The sequence below is a fragment of the Amaranthus tricolor genome, chromosome 13 (genome assembly GCF_026212465.1).
Source record: "Amaranthus tricolor cultivar Red isolate AtriRed21 chromosome 13, ASM2621246v1, whole genome shotgun sequence".
NCBI classification, from domain to species: Eukaryota; Viridiplantae; Streptophyta; class Magnoliopsida; order Caryophyllales; family Amaranthaceae; genus Amaranthus; species Amaranthus tricolor.
In genome coordinates, this window is record NC_080059.1 from 1,342,511 (window position 1) to 1,360,788 (window position 18,278).

Sequence of the window (18,278 nt, forward strand, 5' to 3'; positions counted from 1 at the left end):
TTAGTAAATAAATTTTATTAATTATTTAAAATTTGAAAGTAAATTAATGATGTGAAATCTTAAATAACATTTTTTAACCAAATCATCAATAAAATTAAATTAAATTTCTCTTTATTTCAGAGAAAGGATCTTATTTCATTACAAATTTACTATTTTTTTCTATTTAAAAAATAAAAGTTACTATTATAATTTATGTTTAATTGTTTGATCTCGAACTCTCTACCATAAGATTTTCTACTTTAATATTTATTCTTCAATTTATTGCTTTAAATATGAGACTTTCTCTAAATAATGAGTATTAAATTTTATAAATTTTATTTAATTTGTCATTGACACTAATATAATATGAAAATAATGAAATAGAGGATAGTAGAATGTACTCATTTTATGATCTTGGACATGGAGAAAACATCATGGTTGTTTCATATGTTTATCCTAAAGTTTATAAAGAAATACTATTGGTTTGACCAAAAATATTTTTAATGAAAAATAGCTTATCATGATAAATTTTTTATGAAAAATATAAATGATTGTTAATTTAATATTGATTGTTTGTTTAAAATATTATTTTCGTTTCAATTTTAAAGAAAGATTAATAATAGATGCAAAATATTTTTCTCTCTATTTTTCCTTTTCAAACTAAAGAATAAAAAAAAAAGGTAAGTTACGGTTTTCCCCTAGCAAACAACCCGGCGCTTAGCAGGAAATATTGAGTATTGAGGTTGAGCACTAAGTTTACGTTTTGCTTCAAAAATATTCAAAGATAATGGAGTATATTCTATCATAAGTTCATAACCTTGTAGTAATATTTCAACAAAGACTAAAAGACTAAACGATTAACGTATTATTTAATTTTAATGATTAAGATATTTCACTTATCACTTTTTAATATAAAGATTAGATGATCTAAAACAAAAATTGAGTTATGTCTTAATAAAAGTAAGTGCAATTTTTTAAAATTAAATCATGAGTTCGATTCACATCTAACCATCTCATTTGCTCAAATTATATAGATATGAAACTAATTTAACAGCATTTAATATATATATATATAGATAGATAGATAGATAAATAGATAGATAGATAGAAAGAGAGAGTGTGTGAGTACATACAAGAAAATGGTTTAAGAAAAAATCTTATTATTTTTCTAATAGAAAACCTTAATAGCGAAATGATTTTTTGTTGGTAAAAATTGTGTATGAACTTAATCCCATTACAACAATGTGTATATTTTCATTTAAAAAATAAATAAAGTAACTTAAGCAGAAAATGAAAAAATATTAAACATTATGTATAGAAATATTATTTTAACGTGGATTAATAACTCTGTAGGAATATAATGTGCTTCCTCCAACTTAATATATTTGCAATACTTGGACATTTTATCGTATGCAGTATATCATATGAACAAGTGTTTGGTATAATAATATATTGCCTACACAATTCTAAACTCTCAATATCCCACTATATACATGATCCAAAATTAATTTTGTAAATATTATACAAAATTTAAGAAGTTGTGAGTGGCAGTAATTATTTATGTAGTTTTAAATAAAAAATAATTATCTAATTGGATAGCAAAAGTATTATTATTGGATAAAAGTAGTAAAATAAAGTTTTATGAATTTGATTATTATTTTAGTGATTAGATGCCATGATGAACAATGTGATGATAATATAGTTAAATTGGCAAAGTCATCTGTCATTATGAAGAATGATGATGTTACAATTAAAAATAATACTTTAATTTGGTACAATAAGTTAAATGAACATGTGCAAATACTATATATATTATATATACAAATATAGATTTTCTTTTCTATGTGGCTCCCAAAACCACCAACTCAACTAATCATGTTTCCTACAAAAGTAGTCAAAAAACATTTATTCGTACCACAATTTAATGTTTGGCTCAAGTAGTAGAATTAAATGTCCATGAAAAATATATCCACACAATTTTTACTTATTATGATATAAAACATTTTGACTAAAAAATTAATAGCATTTTCACTCTTGAAAAATTTAACTTGGAAAATATCATCTTTTAAAATTAAAGATTATTTCTCTTTATGTAGGACAGTAGGAGTAAGGAAATTCAAAAGTTGATGAATTATGAGTGATAATAGGAATGAGGATTTGGAAATTGGAAGCTTGATAAAACATTATATTTGCTGGGAAAATCTACAAAGGGGGTGGGTGAACAACCTATTTATTACCTTACTTCTTTTACACTATATATTATTTAAACTTATTTACTATATTGCAGTTAAAGTCTATGAAAAAATATAATTAAATGGAATCTTATTTTAATTTTCTAATCACATACTTTCATCATATTAATTTTTTATAATTTTTAAATGTACAAAGTTCAATACATATAAACGATCAAAATACATAAGTTAAACGTGGGAGAAAGCATGTGTTTGCATGGCATGTGGAATTGTATGGTCCTCATAAGTCACTATCTATTAATGTAATAGACATTCTCAAAATATCCCTGTTAATTAACGTAGCCAAACAAGCTTTATACTTTTGTAATGTTTGTGAAATGTATAACTGTCAATAAAATTTTATTTTTACTTTGATATTCTTTTGTAGCTTCAATCAATGCGAGATTTAAGGGTTGGATATATGTAAATTTATTCCTATTAATGGTAATAAAAAGGTTGTTTTTAATTGACCTTTAATAGCAAACATCATTTGCAATTACAAACGAAATTCGAAACTCAAAAATGAGCAATAAGTTTCAGAAATATAATAAAACTTACCTTTTGAAGAGCAATAGGCATGGCGTCAATAAGGACGAGTAAAGCAAGCTACTATTCATGCCCTCAAATTTTACAGGGTCTAAAAAATTAACTTTCATTTACCAGATTGATGATACACTGAATTAAATTTACATATAATTTACATTTTTTCTAAATAATACGAGTTATTATTAATTTCAAAAATATCAACAATATAAAATAAAAGACGTATTATATTATTCATTACATGTTGAGTTTTTAGGAAGTTTTTATCTTTTGCTCCAAAATTCAAAATTAAAGGGGCCACCCTAACAATGAGTATGTATTGCAGTATCTTTTGCTTTTGCATAACCGACTAAACCATCATAATTTTTGACAAAAAATAATATTTTTTGCAGTTTTTAACAAAAGATTAATTTTTCTAGGTAGCTTTTTACAATTTTCACTAATTATTATCTTGTGTAATTTGTATTAAAATTATATTATTTGGAGGAAAATGAATATTAATTACACAACTATTATTTATGTAAATTGCATAATTGCATTGAAATAAATAATTCTATTTAAAAAATTAATTTAATATTTAAATACAATCTATTAATATCATTTCCCATAAAAAATATTCATATCTTATAAAATACACAAATTCTTGTGTGAAACAGTCTCTTTGAGAGATCATCTCTAATTGGGTCGGCCTATTAATATGTTTTAATATGTTGTAAGTACGCATTAAAAATGCTGTAAGTAGACATTTAAGATATTGAAAGTAAGCATTAAAAATACGGTAAGTAAACATTAATCTTAGATGAATTAGCTTTAAGAAACGTTTTTTAAAAAGACGCTCTCTCAAGAGACTAGCTGTATAAAATATTAGTCTCTAGTATTTTAATCAAATTGCAATAGAGGTTATTAAAACAAATGATACGATTTTACATCGGTTATTTGATTTTATATCAACCAAAACTAAAATCAAATCAAACACCAAAATGTACTCATATTTCAGTCTAGACCGAACCTTATTTAAAATATAACCGAACTAGATTGATTATTGGGTTTGGTTTTTCGCGAAATTAGATACGAACTTCTTTAATGCTTCAACAGTTCAACTAACCTCCATTTATGATTGAACCAAAATCCCAACAAAAATTGTACCTGCAACATCACCTAATCTTCTTTCGAAAGCCTCACATCTTCAAATCTTAGGAAAAATCTTAACTTTGATCAAGTTGAACATTAAGTGTTCGACGAATTGCTTCAAAGAAAGAGATTTGTGAAAAATGGAGAATTCTGAATTATCATCAACAAATTTTATATCAGTTTTCTCAAATTTGCCAAAACCATTTGAGAATAATAGTGAAGGTGATGGAAATCATAAGCCTTTGAGTTTGTGGCCTGGAATGTATCATTCACCAGTAACAATTGCATTATGGGAAACAAGGTCTAGGATATTTGAAGTTATGAATGACCCTTCAATTGATCATCCTCCGCAAACCCAACTGCTAACCAAGACTCCTTCTCAATCTAGAATGACTGTTTTGTATAATTTTTCTTCTGATTTTATTCTAAGAGAACAGTATAGAGATCCTTGGAATGAGATGAGGATTGGGAAATTACTTGAAGATCTTGATGCTCTTGCTGGTACTATCTCTGTCACGGTAAACAAAGTTTACATTTTTCTATGGTTGTACTTTTTTATTTGCTAGAATGACTTTTTATTTTTGTTAAGTTGTAGATAATGTTTGCTATCAAGAGTGAATGGGAATAACCTCTTTAATTGCTAAAGAGGATAAGGTTGTGTATATATGTCCCCTAAGCCCTTAATTCTGCTAGTTGAGAGCCATTTAATGGCTTCAGGTAATAGGATACTATTGTTGTTGTGCTATTTTGCTTGGGTTGTGAATAATGTTTGCTATCAAAGGTGAATCACAATAACTTCTTTGTTATCGCTAATAATGTTAAGTTTGTATAAATCTGTACCATAAACCTTAAATTCCGGATTAGTAGGGAGCCACTTACTGGATATGGGTGATGAAAAGTTGTTCTTTTGCTATTTTGCTTGTTTACTTGGTATGCCTCTGTAGTTTCTGATTGCATGTTGATTTTGGTTGTCTATCTGGAGTAATTATATCGGTTTCTGTTGCTTCTAGTCTTGATTGTTTTATGGAAATCAGGTGCCTGTAGTTTGCTGATGCGTAAACTATAGCTAACCCCATTTTGCCTAAGTTGTAAGTGGGAATTTGGGATTTAGGCTTCGGTATTGTTGTGTTGTTCTCTAGTCTAGACTCTAAAGGGTCTAATAGATGTGAGTTAAAGTCTCATAAACCAAGTTACAGAATGCCTTATATGTGTAATATAGTCCTTATGGTCACCTATGAAGCTAGTCTCCTGATTACCTGATAAGTTTTCCAGTATGAGTGCCTTGGTTTTCCTGAATGACTTTGTATATATGAAGCTGGTCTCTCGAGTACCTGATAAGTCTTCCGTTTCCAAAACGTCCCTAACAAATCCCAATTTTACCTTCTTGAAGTGGGATGTCCCAAGGAGATGATTAGGTGACCCCTTATGTGATCCTAGGGCATATGAGCACAATTTTGGCAATTGTCTTTAGTTAGGAGATTTGTATTTGCGTCAACTATGAAATGTATGGTCAATTTAGAACTGTGGTCATCTCTGAAGCTGCTTTGAAGTCGCATAAAACTTTCTAAATTTTTTTGTTTTTGTTTACAATGGGACTTTTGGAAATGACTCGTTTTTATTTTTTTGTATCGCTTCTTTTCCATCCATAGTGCAAAAACAAGGCCTTTCGTATTGTATTTGCTGCGTTCTAAAGGTATTCATATTCACCAAACCAATATTACCCATGTTATCATAGAGTAAAAAACCACAATTGTGACCGTTATTGCATTTTTGCACTATACTTCCATCTGGATGCAAAGACCTTCAGGAACTCTATAGCCTTTGTAACTTTTGTCTTTCCCTTGATTGAGTGATTCATCTACCAAAGCTTGTTTACTACTCCTCGCAAGTAGAGTGAATTCAGAAATCAGAACTGCAGGGCAGCAGGAGAATGCAAACTTAATTTAGCTTAATTAGTTGTGATGTCCTCGACTCCTCGTTGTGGTTTAATCTAATTTTGTCTCAGTTCAAGTATTCCAGTCATGTCATCTCGGCAAAATTTGGATTTGCTTTCTAGTCAAGCTTTATGATCACAGAGCAGGATAAGCAACATTTATCTATCCAGACAATTTGAATCAGAGTTATGTGTAACTGAATAGATTAAGGATGTTGTTTGAACTTTGAGAACCCACAGACTTTGATCATTTGTTTAGTAAAGGTTGACTGAGCCAATGATGCTTTGAGGGTCTTTTAGATGCCAAGTCAAAGTAACATCGCTGAAGGGAAATGACCTTGTGTAAACTCTATTGGCCTATTCAGAGTATATTTCTTTGCCTCTGACTTCCTCTCCAACTTTAATTAGTTTAATCAAGGTCTAGCCCTCTGGTGAAGCTATTCGCATGTTCATATGTTGTACTCTCCACGAAATGTCAGCTGTCTTTGCAAACTTTTTTCTCACTTCACTCACTTACTCCTTAGAGTTTTCATATTAGCCTTTATTATAATCTTGGTTCTAGTATAATAGGTTCAGTAGAGTCAAAATGTATTGAAGGTTCAGTACTATAGGCTATCAATAAACATATAAGTTGCACAGAATGGGGTAGGGATCAGCGGAGCACCGTATGTATTGTCCACTCTAGCCTTTGTTGGGAAAACTAGTGCTGAGTCTATATATATTTATGATCCCAGTGGCAGGTTTCCAATACTTTCTGTAAAGAAATTTGCTAGTGATCTTTACTATTGCTTTTGAGGGGTTTTTTTTAATATACTTTCTTCTTCAAGGCTGTCAATATCTCATAAATTTTCATGTTGAAACCTGCAAAACTTGATCCTGTTTCATATTCAGTCCGTAGGGTATGGCGGGCCAATATTGGTCTTACAGCCTTTTTTAATGATATTTCCCTATGACTCCTCATTTTAAAAAAAACTTGGCTATGTTTCCGAAGTCTTGTTAGCCATAGAGTGCTCCAAGGAGATAATTATTTTGAGAATTCTTTTAGGGATGGTTCTTTAAGTGTATGCCTTGGCCTTCAGAGTTGTCAATTCGAGTACCATTTATTTTTGTATTTCAAATTGTCAATATGAATATCAAGTAACCATGAGATGACGATTGAAAGAGAATTCATGTGGATTGGAACTGATCCATTGGATCCTGTAGCCCTAATCTTTTGGGATTAAGGCTTTAACATTGTTATATTTGTACTCATTATAGTACATATATTCTGAGGACTACAAGGTATTGATATATAATTATGTCTGAGTTTCTTCAAAGTACTTTGTGTAACGTATAGGTGTCTTACATTATAGAGAGAATGTCCTTCATCTTGGTTTGCCCCTCTGAGTATTATTGAGTTCCCACCCCCTTAGCCGTTCTCTGAACCTTTTGTTTGTTGATGGTTCAGCATTGTTCTGATGATGACTTCACTACAAGGCCATTGTTGCTAGTTACGGCTTCTGTTGACAGGATTGTTTTGAAGAAGCCAATCAGTGTAGACAGTGATTTGAGGATTTCTGGCTCAGTCATATGGGTCGGGATGTCCTCAATTGAGATTCAACTGGATGTTAGTCAGGCCACTGAAGGTACTGGCACCTTTTTACATCCGATCATCATTGTAGAATCTGAAATGCACTTATATATTTCTTGGCTAACGAAAAGCACCATATGATTTTTAAAAATGGGTCCAAAATGAATTGATGCTGTGAAATCATTACATCTGTTTCTTTTCACACCTTGGAGTGCATTGTTCAATGTTTGTTAGGAATGGTGAAGATGTAAGCATTTGCTTGCTAAAGTTATACTCCTAAGTCCTAAATTAGACCTACAATTTCCATTGTCCAGAAATCAAAAAAGATTTGGATCACTTCCACTTGGTAAAATCCCCTGTTACGCTTCCATTTTTCTGATCCAACTCTAAAATCGTATTTGTAGAGCTCAAAATTGTTCCTTAAAAATTAAAGAACTCAATTTAATGTAACGCTACCGAGTCTGCAAGTTTACTATGTATGTGAACTTTACTAGATTCTTAGAAATACAATGTCTTTATGCAGGCTCTTCTGCTTCAGATTCAATTGCGCTTACAGCTAACTTTATTTTCGTGGCCCGGGACTCAAAGACACGGAAAGCTGCTCCAGTTAACAGGCTCTCTCCTGAAACTGAAAAGGAAAAACAATTATTTGAAGATGCAGAAGCAAGGAGCAAATTTAGGAAAAGAAAAAGAGGACAAAATCAAAGGTATTATTCTGATGGGGAAGTACATCGATTAGCAGCTCTTTTATCTGAAGGGCGCATCTTTTGTGATATGCCAGCGCTGGCAGATAGAAATAGCATTCTTTTGAGGGACACCCGTCTTGCAAACTCTTTGATATGCCAGCCTCAGCAGAGAAACATTCATGGTAGGATCTTTGGAGGGTTTCTGATGCACAGAGCATTTGAGCTTGCTTTCTCTACCGCATATGCATTTGCAGGCGTGAGGCCATCCTTTCTTGAAGTTGATCATGTTGACTTCTTGAAACCTGTAAGCAAATATGTTTCCTTTTACGATGATACAATATTTCTAATGTTCCTGGTTGTATTCTTGTAGATTTGAGTTCCCTTGCTGAAAGCTTCAAATTGAATCAGACTTTTCTATTATTTGAATTCCTATGCTCGTAGTTCCTTATTATAATAGTCTGTCTTAGAGTTCCTAATGATAGGAAAAAGTTTATGTAGTTGTTTTCGAACAAAGGAAGGCCAACACTTTTCTTAGTTTTCCGAATTACAATTCTTACTTTAATAGTTAATTAAGGAACTTCAATCAGGTTTCCGTTAGGATCTGTGAACTATTTAAGTTATCGTCCAGTTGACCCGTTGACATGCATAATAATCAATCAGTATTCGTACTTTGTAAGGTACATTTAACTTTTCCAACAATGGCATTTATAATACGCCATCATCATAGTTGCTAATTGCTACTAGTCATTATCAAGTTTTAACTCTTGATGGCGTCTCTTAAACTCAGAAACAAGCAACTATTCGAGAAACTATCTTCTATATATATTCATTAAATTCTTTTATTTGATTCTTGTTGCATGCAGGTGGATGTTGGTGATTTTTTGCGTCTCAAATCATGTGTCCTCTACACTGAAGTGGAAGATCCAGAACATCCTCTAATAAATGTCGAGGTTGAAGCTCATGTTACAAGGCCTGAACTCAGGTCAAGTGAGGTAAGGCTCAAGCACGGTTATTTAGTTCAACAAAATTGACCAAAATTAACTCATTGTCACTGGAATTTAAATTGGGATATATTGATGTTATGGATCAATACCTTAGTTTTAAAAGGGGCGAGGTGCCCTAGGGTGCTAAGGGTCCCAAATACTAGGCTCTAGGTGCTACGCGAGGGAGCTGACCTTTGAGTTTTAGGCGGTCTAAATCCAAAAAAAAAATACAATACTCCAAAACAAATTCGGAAAAAACCTATAAGAGAAATATAGAAAATAGAAACACACCGCATTGAATGGCTCCTTCTAAGACCAAGACCAAAAGGTGCTCTAACATGCTCCAAAACTCTCGACTAAGGCGTTATAAAGTGCTTTGATGCCCACACCTTAAAGGAATCACTTCGCCTAGCCTTATCAAGGTGAGCCCATGGTGCAAAATTGTGGTTTCGGTAATAATTATGGTAATGGCTGCAAATAGATTTTGCGGCCTATATTTCGGGCATTGTAAATTCAAAAACCTCTACGATGCGGTTGTGATTCATTGTTTTGGCCTTCTTTTTGCACTATGGGCGATTCTAGGTGAATGGATTAAAACCAAGATCACTACTTTATCTCCAACTGCTAGAAAATTTCCTTAATTATTCAGATCCATTAATCTGTTTTCTGATCAATACTAATATCGAACTGAGATTAGCAAAAAAATAATTTCAGCAACTGTGGTTAAGCCATAATTATATCTTACTTACTGGCCTTTTTTATGAACCTGCATCCATTTCTGTAACACAGGTTTCCAACACATTCTACTTCACATTCACCATTTGTCCAGAAGCAAAAGCAGACAAAAACAAAATCAATATTCGCAACGTCGTAACAGCCACAGAAGAAGAAGCACGTCATATCTTAGAGCGAAAAGATTCGAAGGCCTTGCAAGGTATTAAAGTGTGCTAACAAAGGAGTTGCTATAATTTTTTAAAGAATTATTGTAGTATATTGCAGAAAACTGAAGTTTATGCTATGTCATCCATTAAATTATTTGTCTTGCTCTTTAAAATATTATGATGCTTCTGCATTCTGATATCATTCACATGTAATTGTGTAAGTGCAGAAATAATATAACAGAACCATTTTCTTTTGCCATTGAATTATTAAGAAGGTAAACCATGTGTATAAATTGTATGCAGCTGCACATGATATTGGATCAGCTCTTTATATTTTAGGAATAGAAAGGAAATGCATTTGTCCCCTTGTTACAATTGTATCTTTAGAAATTTTTTGCATCTCGGTTTTGTGAAGCTGATGTTCACCAAACTGTATAATAAAATAACATATTAAGTTGGAGTAGTAATATATTTATATCAGATATTATAATATAGGGATATTTATCAGGGTATTTTGGGAAAAAAGGAAATATAGGGGTTATTGGGAAATCATCTTGTCTCACTAGCAGCAATTTTCATACTTCATTTGATAAGGGTATGATTTGATGTATTTTAACCTTTTCTTGATTCTGATTATATTTTCTATGAGTAGGATATATTGAGTATGATGTTTATGGAAAAGAATTGCTGCAATTATGCTAAATACCATTAATAATCTAAGGTCAACTATATAAACTAAAAAAAAAATCAAATTGAGGTGTTTGGGAAAGATTATTTCTTCTACTTCATAAAATTTGATTGTGTTAGTTTTCTTCTATCCCTCCTTAGTCCTTACTTATTACTCGCTCAATGTTACTTTGTTGGTTACGTTTGCTCTTTGTACTATTTTCAAGCACAATTAGAGTCTCAAAATCTAAAAATACATTTTACAAAAAATTTTCAAAAAATTTTGAAAAATATATATTAAAATTATATACATTGAGATGAATAGTATAAAATCTCTATTTATATATTATAAATTTTGATTATCCATGCTTAGTCATTTATAAATTTCTCTTTTCATATATAAAATGTTCCAGACGTAACTTCAGTGAAACATAGGGAAACTATTTTTGAAGGGTCATTAAATTCAAGATTATGGTTGGTTATTGAGAAAATGAAAAGGTAGAGATGGTCATTTATCTCAAAGCAGTCTAGAGGTTAGAATTGAGCACTTGTATTGTGTTTTCACACACCATTATTTATTTATTTTTAAAACTATTTTTGACCAAAGTAGAATTTATGAAAAGAGTTGATGCAACCCATGCCATTTTTCCAAGTTGTGCATGTTTGTCTCCATTCATACACTCTTTTATTTTGTCTATAATGTCAAATTAGGTGTCTTTTCCATGTGCTTTGTGGTTCATTGGTATTTCTTGAGACATTGTCTTTATTTTCAACTTTTTTTGCTTTGTCTTCTTCCACGATATCTAATCTATCAAATTTTGCCCCACCAGATCCGCCTACAATCATTGTACCCTAAATGATCTGTTGGGCATAAGAAATGTGTATTTTTTTTGTGTATCATATTTCGATGATCATTAAAATTGAATTTCTTAATAATTGAATTTCTTAATTCTATATTCAACGATACTGAATAATCTCTTATATTAATTTGTTTTGATTCATAGACCCGAACCCGATCCTATTGGGATCAAAGCTTTATACAGAATTCAGATATAGGTTGAGTTTTGAGATTTTATTCATATAATTGGAAACCTTCCTTTTCTTATTGATTTAGAACACTATTGAAATTCCCACCTAGGATGATCAAAATCATTTTTCAAAACTATATTTATATAATAATTACAAAATATGGAAATTACATATAATTAGATGTTAAAAAGAAAAAAATTCTGCAGGCCAGTTTTTTTATACAGAGCCTCTCTAACCAGGCAACTAACTCACCAACACTATGGTGTATCATCATCTGAGGAACTAGACTGTCTCCGGCCAGGAAAACCCGGCAACACTTGGGGAAGGAATGGATTTACGGGAACAGGGAGCATTGGGTTCACTGGTACGGGAAATCTATGCGCAGAGCTGACTATTGTCCGTTCGTTGATCATGCCTACTTCCTTACAGACGCGTTCTAAGATTGTAAGGAAGTCCCTCACAACCGTGAAGATTCTAAATGGATGCGCTTCTTCCTTAGCTGAGTTGCCGTGGAAGTATTCTGTAATCTCTTTCACTAACGAAAGAGCCACACTTTCCTGCGCTTGAACTCTGATGATTTCTTCTTCTGCCATTTTCATAAATCTGTTCATGGATTCAGAAAACTTTCCATTGCTTTCCTGAAAATGTGATTGTTCGTTTAGCCTGACGATCTCCCCGATGTTTGCAAGACCTAAAGTTAGCTTCGCAACATCGTTACTGAGAACATCAGAATCCATGGCAGCAGCTTTTTTGACACTGGTGAGCTCTGAGCTGAGCCCTGAAACAACTTGCAAACCCAGTTTCCTGCATTTGGCTTCATCATTTGAAGCTTCGTTGTCGGCAGTAGATAGTCGTTGCCCTTCAGTTCGTATTATTTCCTGCACGACAAAATGCAAAAGTGTGGTTTTTCCATCAGCACCTTTGACATCAACAAGCTTAAGCAATGTGTCGAGCTTGAAAGCATGAGCGTCTCCCCGGTTTGTCCCCACATTCATGCGGTTCCCAGTTTTTAGGACTGCTTCTAAGAGCTTTAGGAACATTCTACTGTTTCGAAGCTCATCGCAAGCTGCCTGTAGCACAAAGATGAAATATAATCTGTTAGTTGACTAGTTGAGAAATACAATGGTGGGTCAATATAAGGCTAAAAGCACACCATGACTTATTAGATGGCCTATCTTAATCCAACTAGTAATTATTCTATCCCGAAAGTGGAACCAAGCATTCAGCTTCAAGATTGCTGCCCCCTCGGAACCTTTTCACTAGGTATGCAGTCATTTCAAGCTGAATCATGTTATGTACCCCATTCATCTCATAATTCTTGTCTCTCAAATAATCAAACATGGATTCTAAATCATATGCCTCAAGCTGTTTAGCAATCAAAAATAAAAAGGTGGACATTCAGCGGACAGCTACCAGAGTCCCAGACACCCACGACTCAGCCTTTCAAATGCAAATTGGACACATTTGCATTAAGCAAAATGACAACATTGCAACCACAAAATCCTAAACCAGTACAGTTGAAATATACACACTTCCGTGACCCAAATTAAATATAATAGAATCCTAAGCGCCTAAGCGGTAGTTGAGTAGTGTTAGATGTTGCTAATGATTTGTGGTCCAGGGTAGAAAAATATAGAGCTAGACTCCCTCGTTATTACTGTACTTGTAAACCACTGTTGCTAATTTATTTTCTATCGCATTTAGCATATCTGGAGGTAAATTTGAAATACAAATAATTCTATATTTTTCCAACCTAAAAATCGATCAATAAGTATATAAAAGGTTCACATTACAGGAAAGGAAGCAAACAAGATAAAAATTACCTCAAGAGTCTCGAAAGATTTCTTCAAGTACTCGACCTCAGACTCAAAATTGGTCATATATAACATTGCCTCCACCCTCTTAAATGCAAAAGGTATATCAATCACGGCTTTCAAAAACTTCTCAGCCGGCCAAAGCTTGACAGGTGAATCATCTTTGTAATCCTTTAACTTACGCTCTTCTTCCTTAGTCGGCGCCATTTTCAGTAAACTCTCAAGAAGCTCGGCTCCAAGAATCTCAGCATTACCTGCAAACAAATATACCTTGTGAGTTTCAATAAATATTATCTAAGGTATTATCGGGCAGAAGTACTAGCTATAAAGGAAACAAAACTAAAAGATTTAAAGTGTATTCTCCAACATTCCAGACATAATAAACTGCGGGAAAACTGAATTCTGGATGAATTCAACCCTTCCCAACCAGAAATGTAGATTCATATTACTCATTTTTATGTAATGCAGACACCCTATGAGCAATTCTGTTCAAGAGGGCAAGCAGCCCAACCATGTCTTTTGTTACAGGTCAAAACCTGATCAAGGGCATGAAAAGATGCATTTCTACAACATATTGACAACCAGTGAGATAATTACATGCTCCAAATCTTGCAAGCTACTACTTAATTGCAATCAGGGAATAACTATGGAGCTCATAGTATATTGCAGTGACACGACGAAATTGTATCCTCCGTATCACCAAAGCAAATTGTTAATACCAAGGGCATCTTACCATCCGAACACAACTTTTTGAAAAGATCAGCCACCATAACTAAAGTTCACAGTATCACCTTGGATGCGCATCGAATCCAATTGCTTACCCACAAACAGAATTCATATATACTCATTTGGTATTGGTCCCAGCAAAAATAGAAAACTTTAACCTTAAAAGGGCTTTTCACAATGACCATATCTAGCTGGCTAACTTTTTCTTATACAGAAGAATCTCAGACATCAAGATGACTTTCAGAGAATCCAAAGCTAACTTCAGAAAGCCAATCCACTAATGGTCTCATTTATTCGTCAAAATTAGAAACACATTTGCACTTAAAAGAGGATGAAACTCGTGCACTCGTGGACTTCATATGAGCACGTACATACAAAGTGAAAAAACAAGGCCGTATTGTGTTATACCAACTGAGTCGTAAAGATTTTCAAATCTACTAGGCAGACATAACCCACATGCGTGTTATAGGCCGGTTTTCATGGTGTCAGTCAATAATTGGCCAATTGCATCACCTGTTACTGTATCAAGATGACTATAATCGCAATCGCGACCAAAACTACATTTTGCACTATCGAACACAAGACATATTATCTTCAATCTAGTACAAGAAGAAGCATATAAGCAAATATATTATACCTTCCATGAGAGCTTCACAAACTTCTTCCATAGTCACATTAAGTGCCCTTAACAAGATGGCAATATTTTGAGCCTTCTTTGGATCAAGCACCCTATTCTCTTGCACAGGCGAAGGTTGAACGGGTTTCCGAGGCAGTTCCTTCTGATTTGAATTTGGAGCATTTACTACAAACAATGTCTCGATCATTTCTTCATTCAATCTGCAAACAAAACCTCCATAATCAATCATCATATCTTCAATCAAAGAAATTCAATAGATCACATCACATAATCATACTAATAATCAATGAAATCAAACGCTGATTCTGTAAATGAATAAACAAATCCAACAGAAAATTACTTGAAAGAGCTTGATCTGAGCTGATCCCACACCATTTCCCTATCTGAACTCGCCCTAACTTTATCCCAATGTAATGGCTTCAACTTCGGCTTGGGTGTAGTCTCCTCGCTATGAGAACTATCCATCAATGATTCAGCCGATTGTTTCTCAACCGCCATGGGTTTAAGCGGTGTCGCTACAGCTACATGTGGTTCACTCACAGGTGGCGGAGGAGGCGGTGGAGGTGGACTTTGGGACCTCCTCATTGGAGGAGGAGGCGGTGGAGGCGGGGGTGGAGCTGCAGGAGGAGCAGAAGTCCCAACGCCGCTGCTCCTCGCAGGTGATGCATTTTTTGGCACAGAATTCGTTGACGTTGGCAACGTTGGTGAGTGTCGACTGCTTCCTGAAGCAGCCGACAATGGCGAAGCACAATAAGATCTCGAGCTATGTGATGGCGACGCAGTTGAAGAAATCGGAGAAATTGACGATTGAGGAGAATGAGGTGAGATAGGAGAATTCGAAACTGATGTAGATTCTGGAGAATCCTTTCTCTTACCTCCTCCCAAAAAAGCAGGCAATTTCAGATTCAGTGCTGAAAGTGGTGATGATTTCCGACTTCGAGTGCTCGAAGAATTCGACATTGATGGCGATGCTGGTGACGGAGAACGTGGATTTCGACCTAAAACTCCCCATTCCCTTTCCTGCGGTGACATCTTCCCAATTTTTCCATTCAGTGGTGATAATCTCGGAGATTCAGGTGGAGAATTCATTCTACTAGAGCTTGAATTGTTCGATAACAATGGCGATTCTTCTGCTTCATTTTCTTCTTTAATTGTCTCCATCTCTCTCTCCGGCGATGATGTGAGAGAATACGGCGGCGAAAACGGAATCTCTGGTAATGGAGGCGATGCTGCCATTACGGGAGGTTGAACTTGAAGCTCGATGAATTCCGGGGACGATTTAGGGTTTGATGATCGCTTCGGACTCGCACTCACCGGTGGAGAAATACTAATTGTAGCTGATCGCGACGGAGATCCACTACTAGATGAAGACGATGATAACGAGGAAGCTTCAGAATTCACTTCTCCACCAGCATTAAGCTTCTCAACTTGAGCTTGAGCTTGAACAACAGCTGCAAACACTCTTCTTGAACCGGATCCACTTTCTCTGCCACTCACTGATCCCCTAGGTGAGTAAAACTCATCTTGATCCTCCTCAACTCTTTCTTGTGATTGTTGTTGATAACTATGCTGATAATGATGATGAATCTGAGCTTGATATTGATATTGATGTTCATGTTGCTGCTGTTGTGGTGGCGGTTGTTGTTCCTGCGAAGATGGCTGCCGCCCGCTTAATGGCGGCAGCGGTTGAAGTTCAGGAGAATCCATTTTTCGAACTCCAACCCCTCTTACTCCACGACCTGCATTACCATTAATGGTGGTAGAATCAACCAAAGTACCCAAGTATAAAAACTCAGAGCTATTATTAGATGGGTGTCTCAGCTTCGGCGGTCTAGGAGGAAGACCGGCATTATTACCATTAGAAGAAGCTCTAAACACAGAACTGGATGCAGTAGTAGTAGTTTCCGATCTAGACATCTTATCACTATCCCCATAAGTGCGCCTGCGTTTCCCACGAAAGTAAAAGAAAAGCGCAACCGCAGCGATGATAGCAGCAGAAAGCGAAATCGCAACTGTAACAGCAACAAGCTTCTTAGAAACAGGCTTAGAAGAAGGGGAATGAGGGAGAATGAGAGATGAAATGTTGGCAGGGAAAGAAGCGAATGGGGAAGATGTTGGTGTAGGTGGTGGTGGTGGAGAAGGATAAGTTGGGAAAAAGGGTTGTTGATCGGAAGACGGAGTAGAAGGTGGTGGAAGAGGTGGAGATTGTGTTGGAGCAGGAGAAGAATCGAGAGGGAAAAAAGGCTGGTGGAGAATACGACGGTTGGGGTTTAATGTAGAGGTAGTGAATCCATGGGAGAAGGAGAGGAAGAAGAGGAGAGAGAAAATGATGGGCATTTTAATGGAGGTTTTAGTCATACATCCAGTATGTTTCTCTCTCTTCTGTTAGTATTGGTTGAGAGCAAAATGTTTGAGGAGAGAGAAGTTAGAGATGGTAGATTTAGGGGAAGAAGAGAAAGGATATGGTGAGTGAGTCATTCTTGGGAGTGTTCGGAGATGATGGAGTTGTGTGCTTATTTTTTACTTCCAGCTAATATTCTCCGTGATGTTCCATCTACTATTCATATTTTATTTGTTTATTATTTACACCCCTCCTGTTCTATCTATTAGTTTCATTTATTTTTTTCACTATTTAGTTATTATATTTAATTTATATTTTTATTCTTAGTCTATAAATTAAAATATAGTCATGTAACATTTTGTTTAATTTATCTTAATACAAAGATTATTAATATTAATTTTTTATAATTTTTAGTTAAGAATAATTAGAGATATTAAATGTTAAAATGTTACCTCGACAAGTGTGAAAAACTAAATGGGACTAATGGGTTGAATAGAAGGTAGTTTTATATTTAGTAATACTAGTAGTTTATCACTAGATCAATAATTTTTTTTCCGTTCTTACTTAGTTGTTAATTGTTAGTTGTTGGTCGTTGATTGTTGATTACTCATCGGTAGTATTTTAATAATTGAGTAGCATTGGCTGTTATGGCTAATGTTTAAGCTGATTATTAAATTAATTGTTGATGAAAATGTTTGTAAACATTAACGGTTACTTATTTAAGTAAAAGTTCATTAAAAAAAGCCAATAAAAAAACTAAATAAAATAACTTGTTATTTTTTGTATCCAAGTCAATGACCAAATAATTTTTTATATTTGAACCAATTAAAAAAATAATAAGTTAAAAGTCAACTAATAAGTTAACAAAAAGTAAATCACCAAATTAGATCAATATTATGTAATTTTTTAACCCTTTCTCAAAATAATGTCACAATAAATCCAACTCTATTAGTGATTATAGTCATGGATAAATTTTACTTCTCATGATATCCTTCACGCATGAACGATTTTTCTTAATAAGATTGAAGTAAGTGGAGTCATTCGCAATTATATAGAGAAAGAAATGTTGCATTCAACAAAGATAAGAGAATTTGTTGAAGTGAACTTCTTATGGAGTATTATGGAGTA

At 34.0% G+C, this 18,278-nt stretch overlaps 2 protein-coding genes across 4 annotated transcripts; one reads left to right on the top strand and one right to left on the bottom strand.

Annotated features, from left to right (window-relative positions):
- The first annotated feature begins 3,705 nt into the window (after window positions 1-3,705).
- On the top strand, window positions 3,706-10,312 carry LOC130798475 (acyl-coenzyme A thioesterase 2, chloroplastic). 3 transcript variants are annotated; one of them, XM_057661473.1, is made up of 5 exons: window positions 3,711-4,402; window positions 7,265-7,442; window positions 7,911-8,377; window positions 8,937-9,065; window positions 9,846-10,312. In XM_057661473.1, exons 1-5 carry the CDS (start codon window positions 4,025-4,027, stop codon window positions 10,005-10,007), a joined length of 1,314 nt encoding a protein of 437 aa, XP_057517456.1. In that variant the 5' UTR covers window positions 3,711-4,024; the 3' UTR covers window positions 10,008-10,312. The 3 variants fall into 3 exon arrangements, with proteins under 3 accessions (XP_057517457.1, XP_057517456.1, XP_057517458.1); XM_057661475.1 differs by having other exon boundaries at window positions 4,237-4,385; XM_057661474.1 differs by lacking the exon at window positions 7,265-7,442 and having other exon boundaries at window positions 3,706-4,385.
- A 1,431-nt stretch (window positions 10,313-11,743) lies between these two features.
- Window positions 11,744-17,398, bottom strand: LOC130798476 (formin-like protein 1). The gene is made up of 4 exons (XM_057661476.1): window positions 15,150-17,398; window positions 14,810-15,009; window positions 13,456-13,700; window positions 11,744-12,702 (listed from the first exon to the last, which is right to left on the bottom strand). Exons 1-4 carry the CDS (start codon window positions 17,165-17,167, stop codon window positions 11,890-11,892), a joined length of 3,276 nt encoding a protein of 1,091 aa, XP_057517459.1. The 5' UTR covers window positions 17,168-17,398; the 3' UTR covers window positions 11,744-11,889.
- Between the last annotated feature and the right edge of the window lie 880 nt (window positions 17,399-18,278).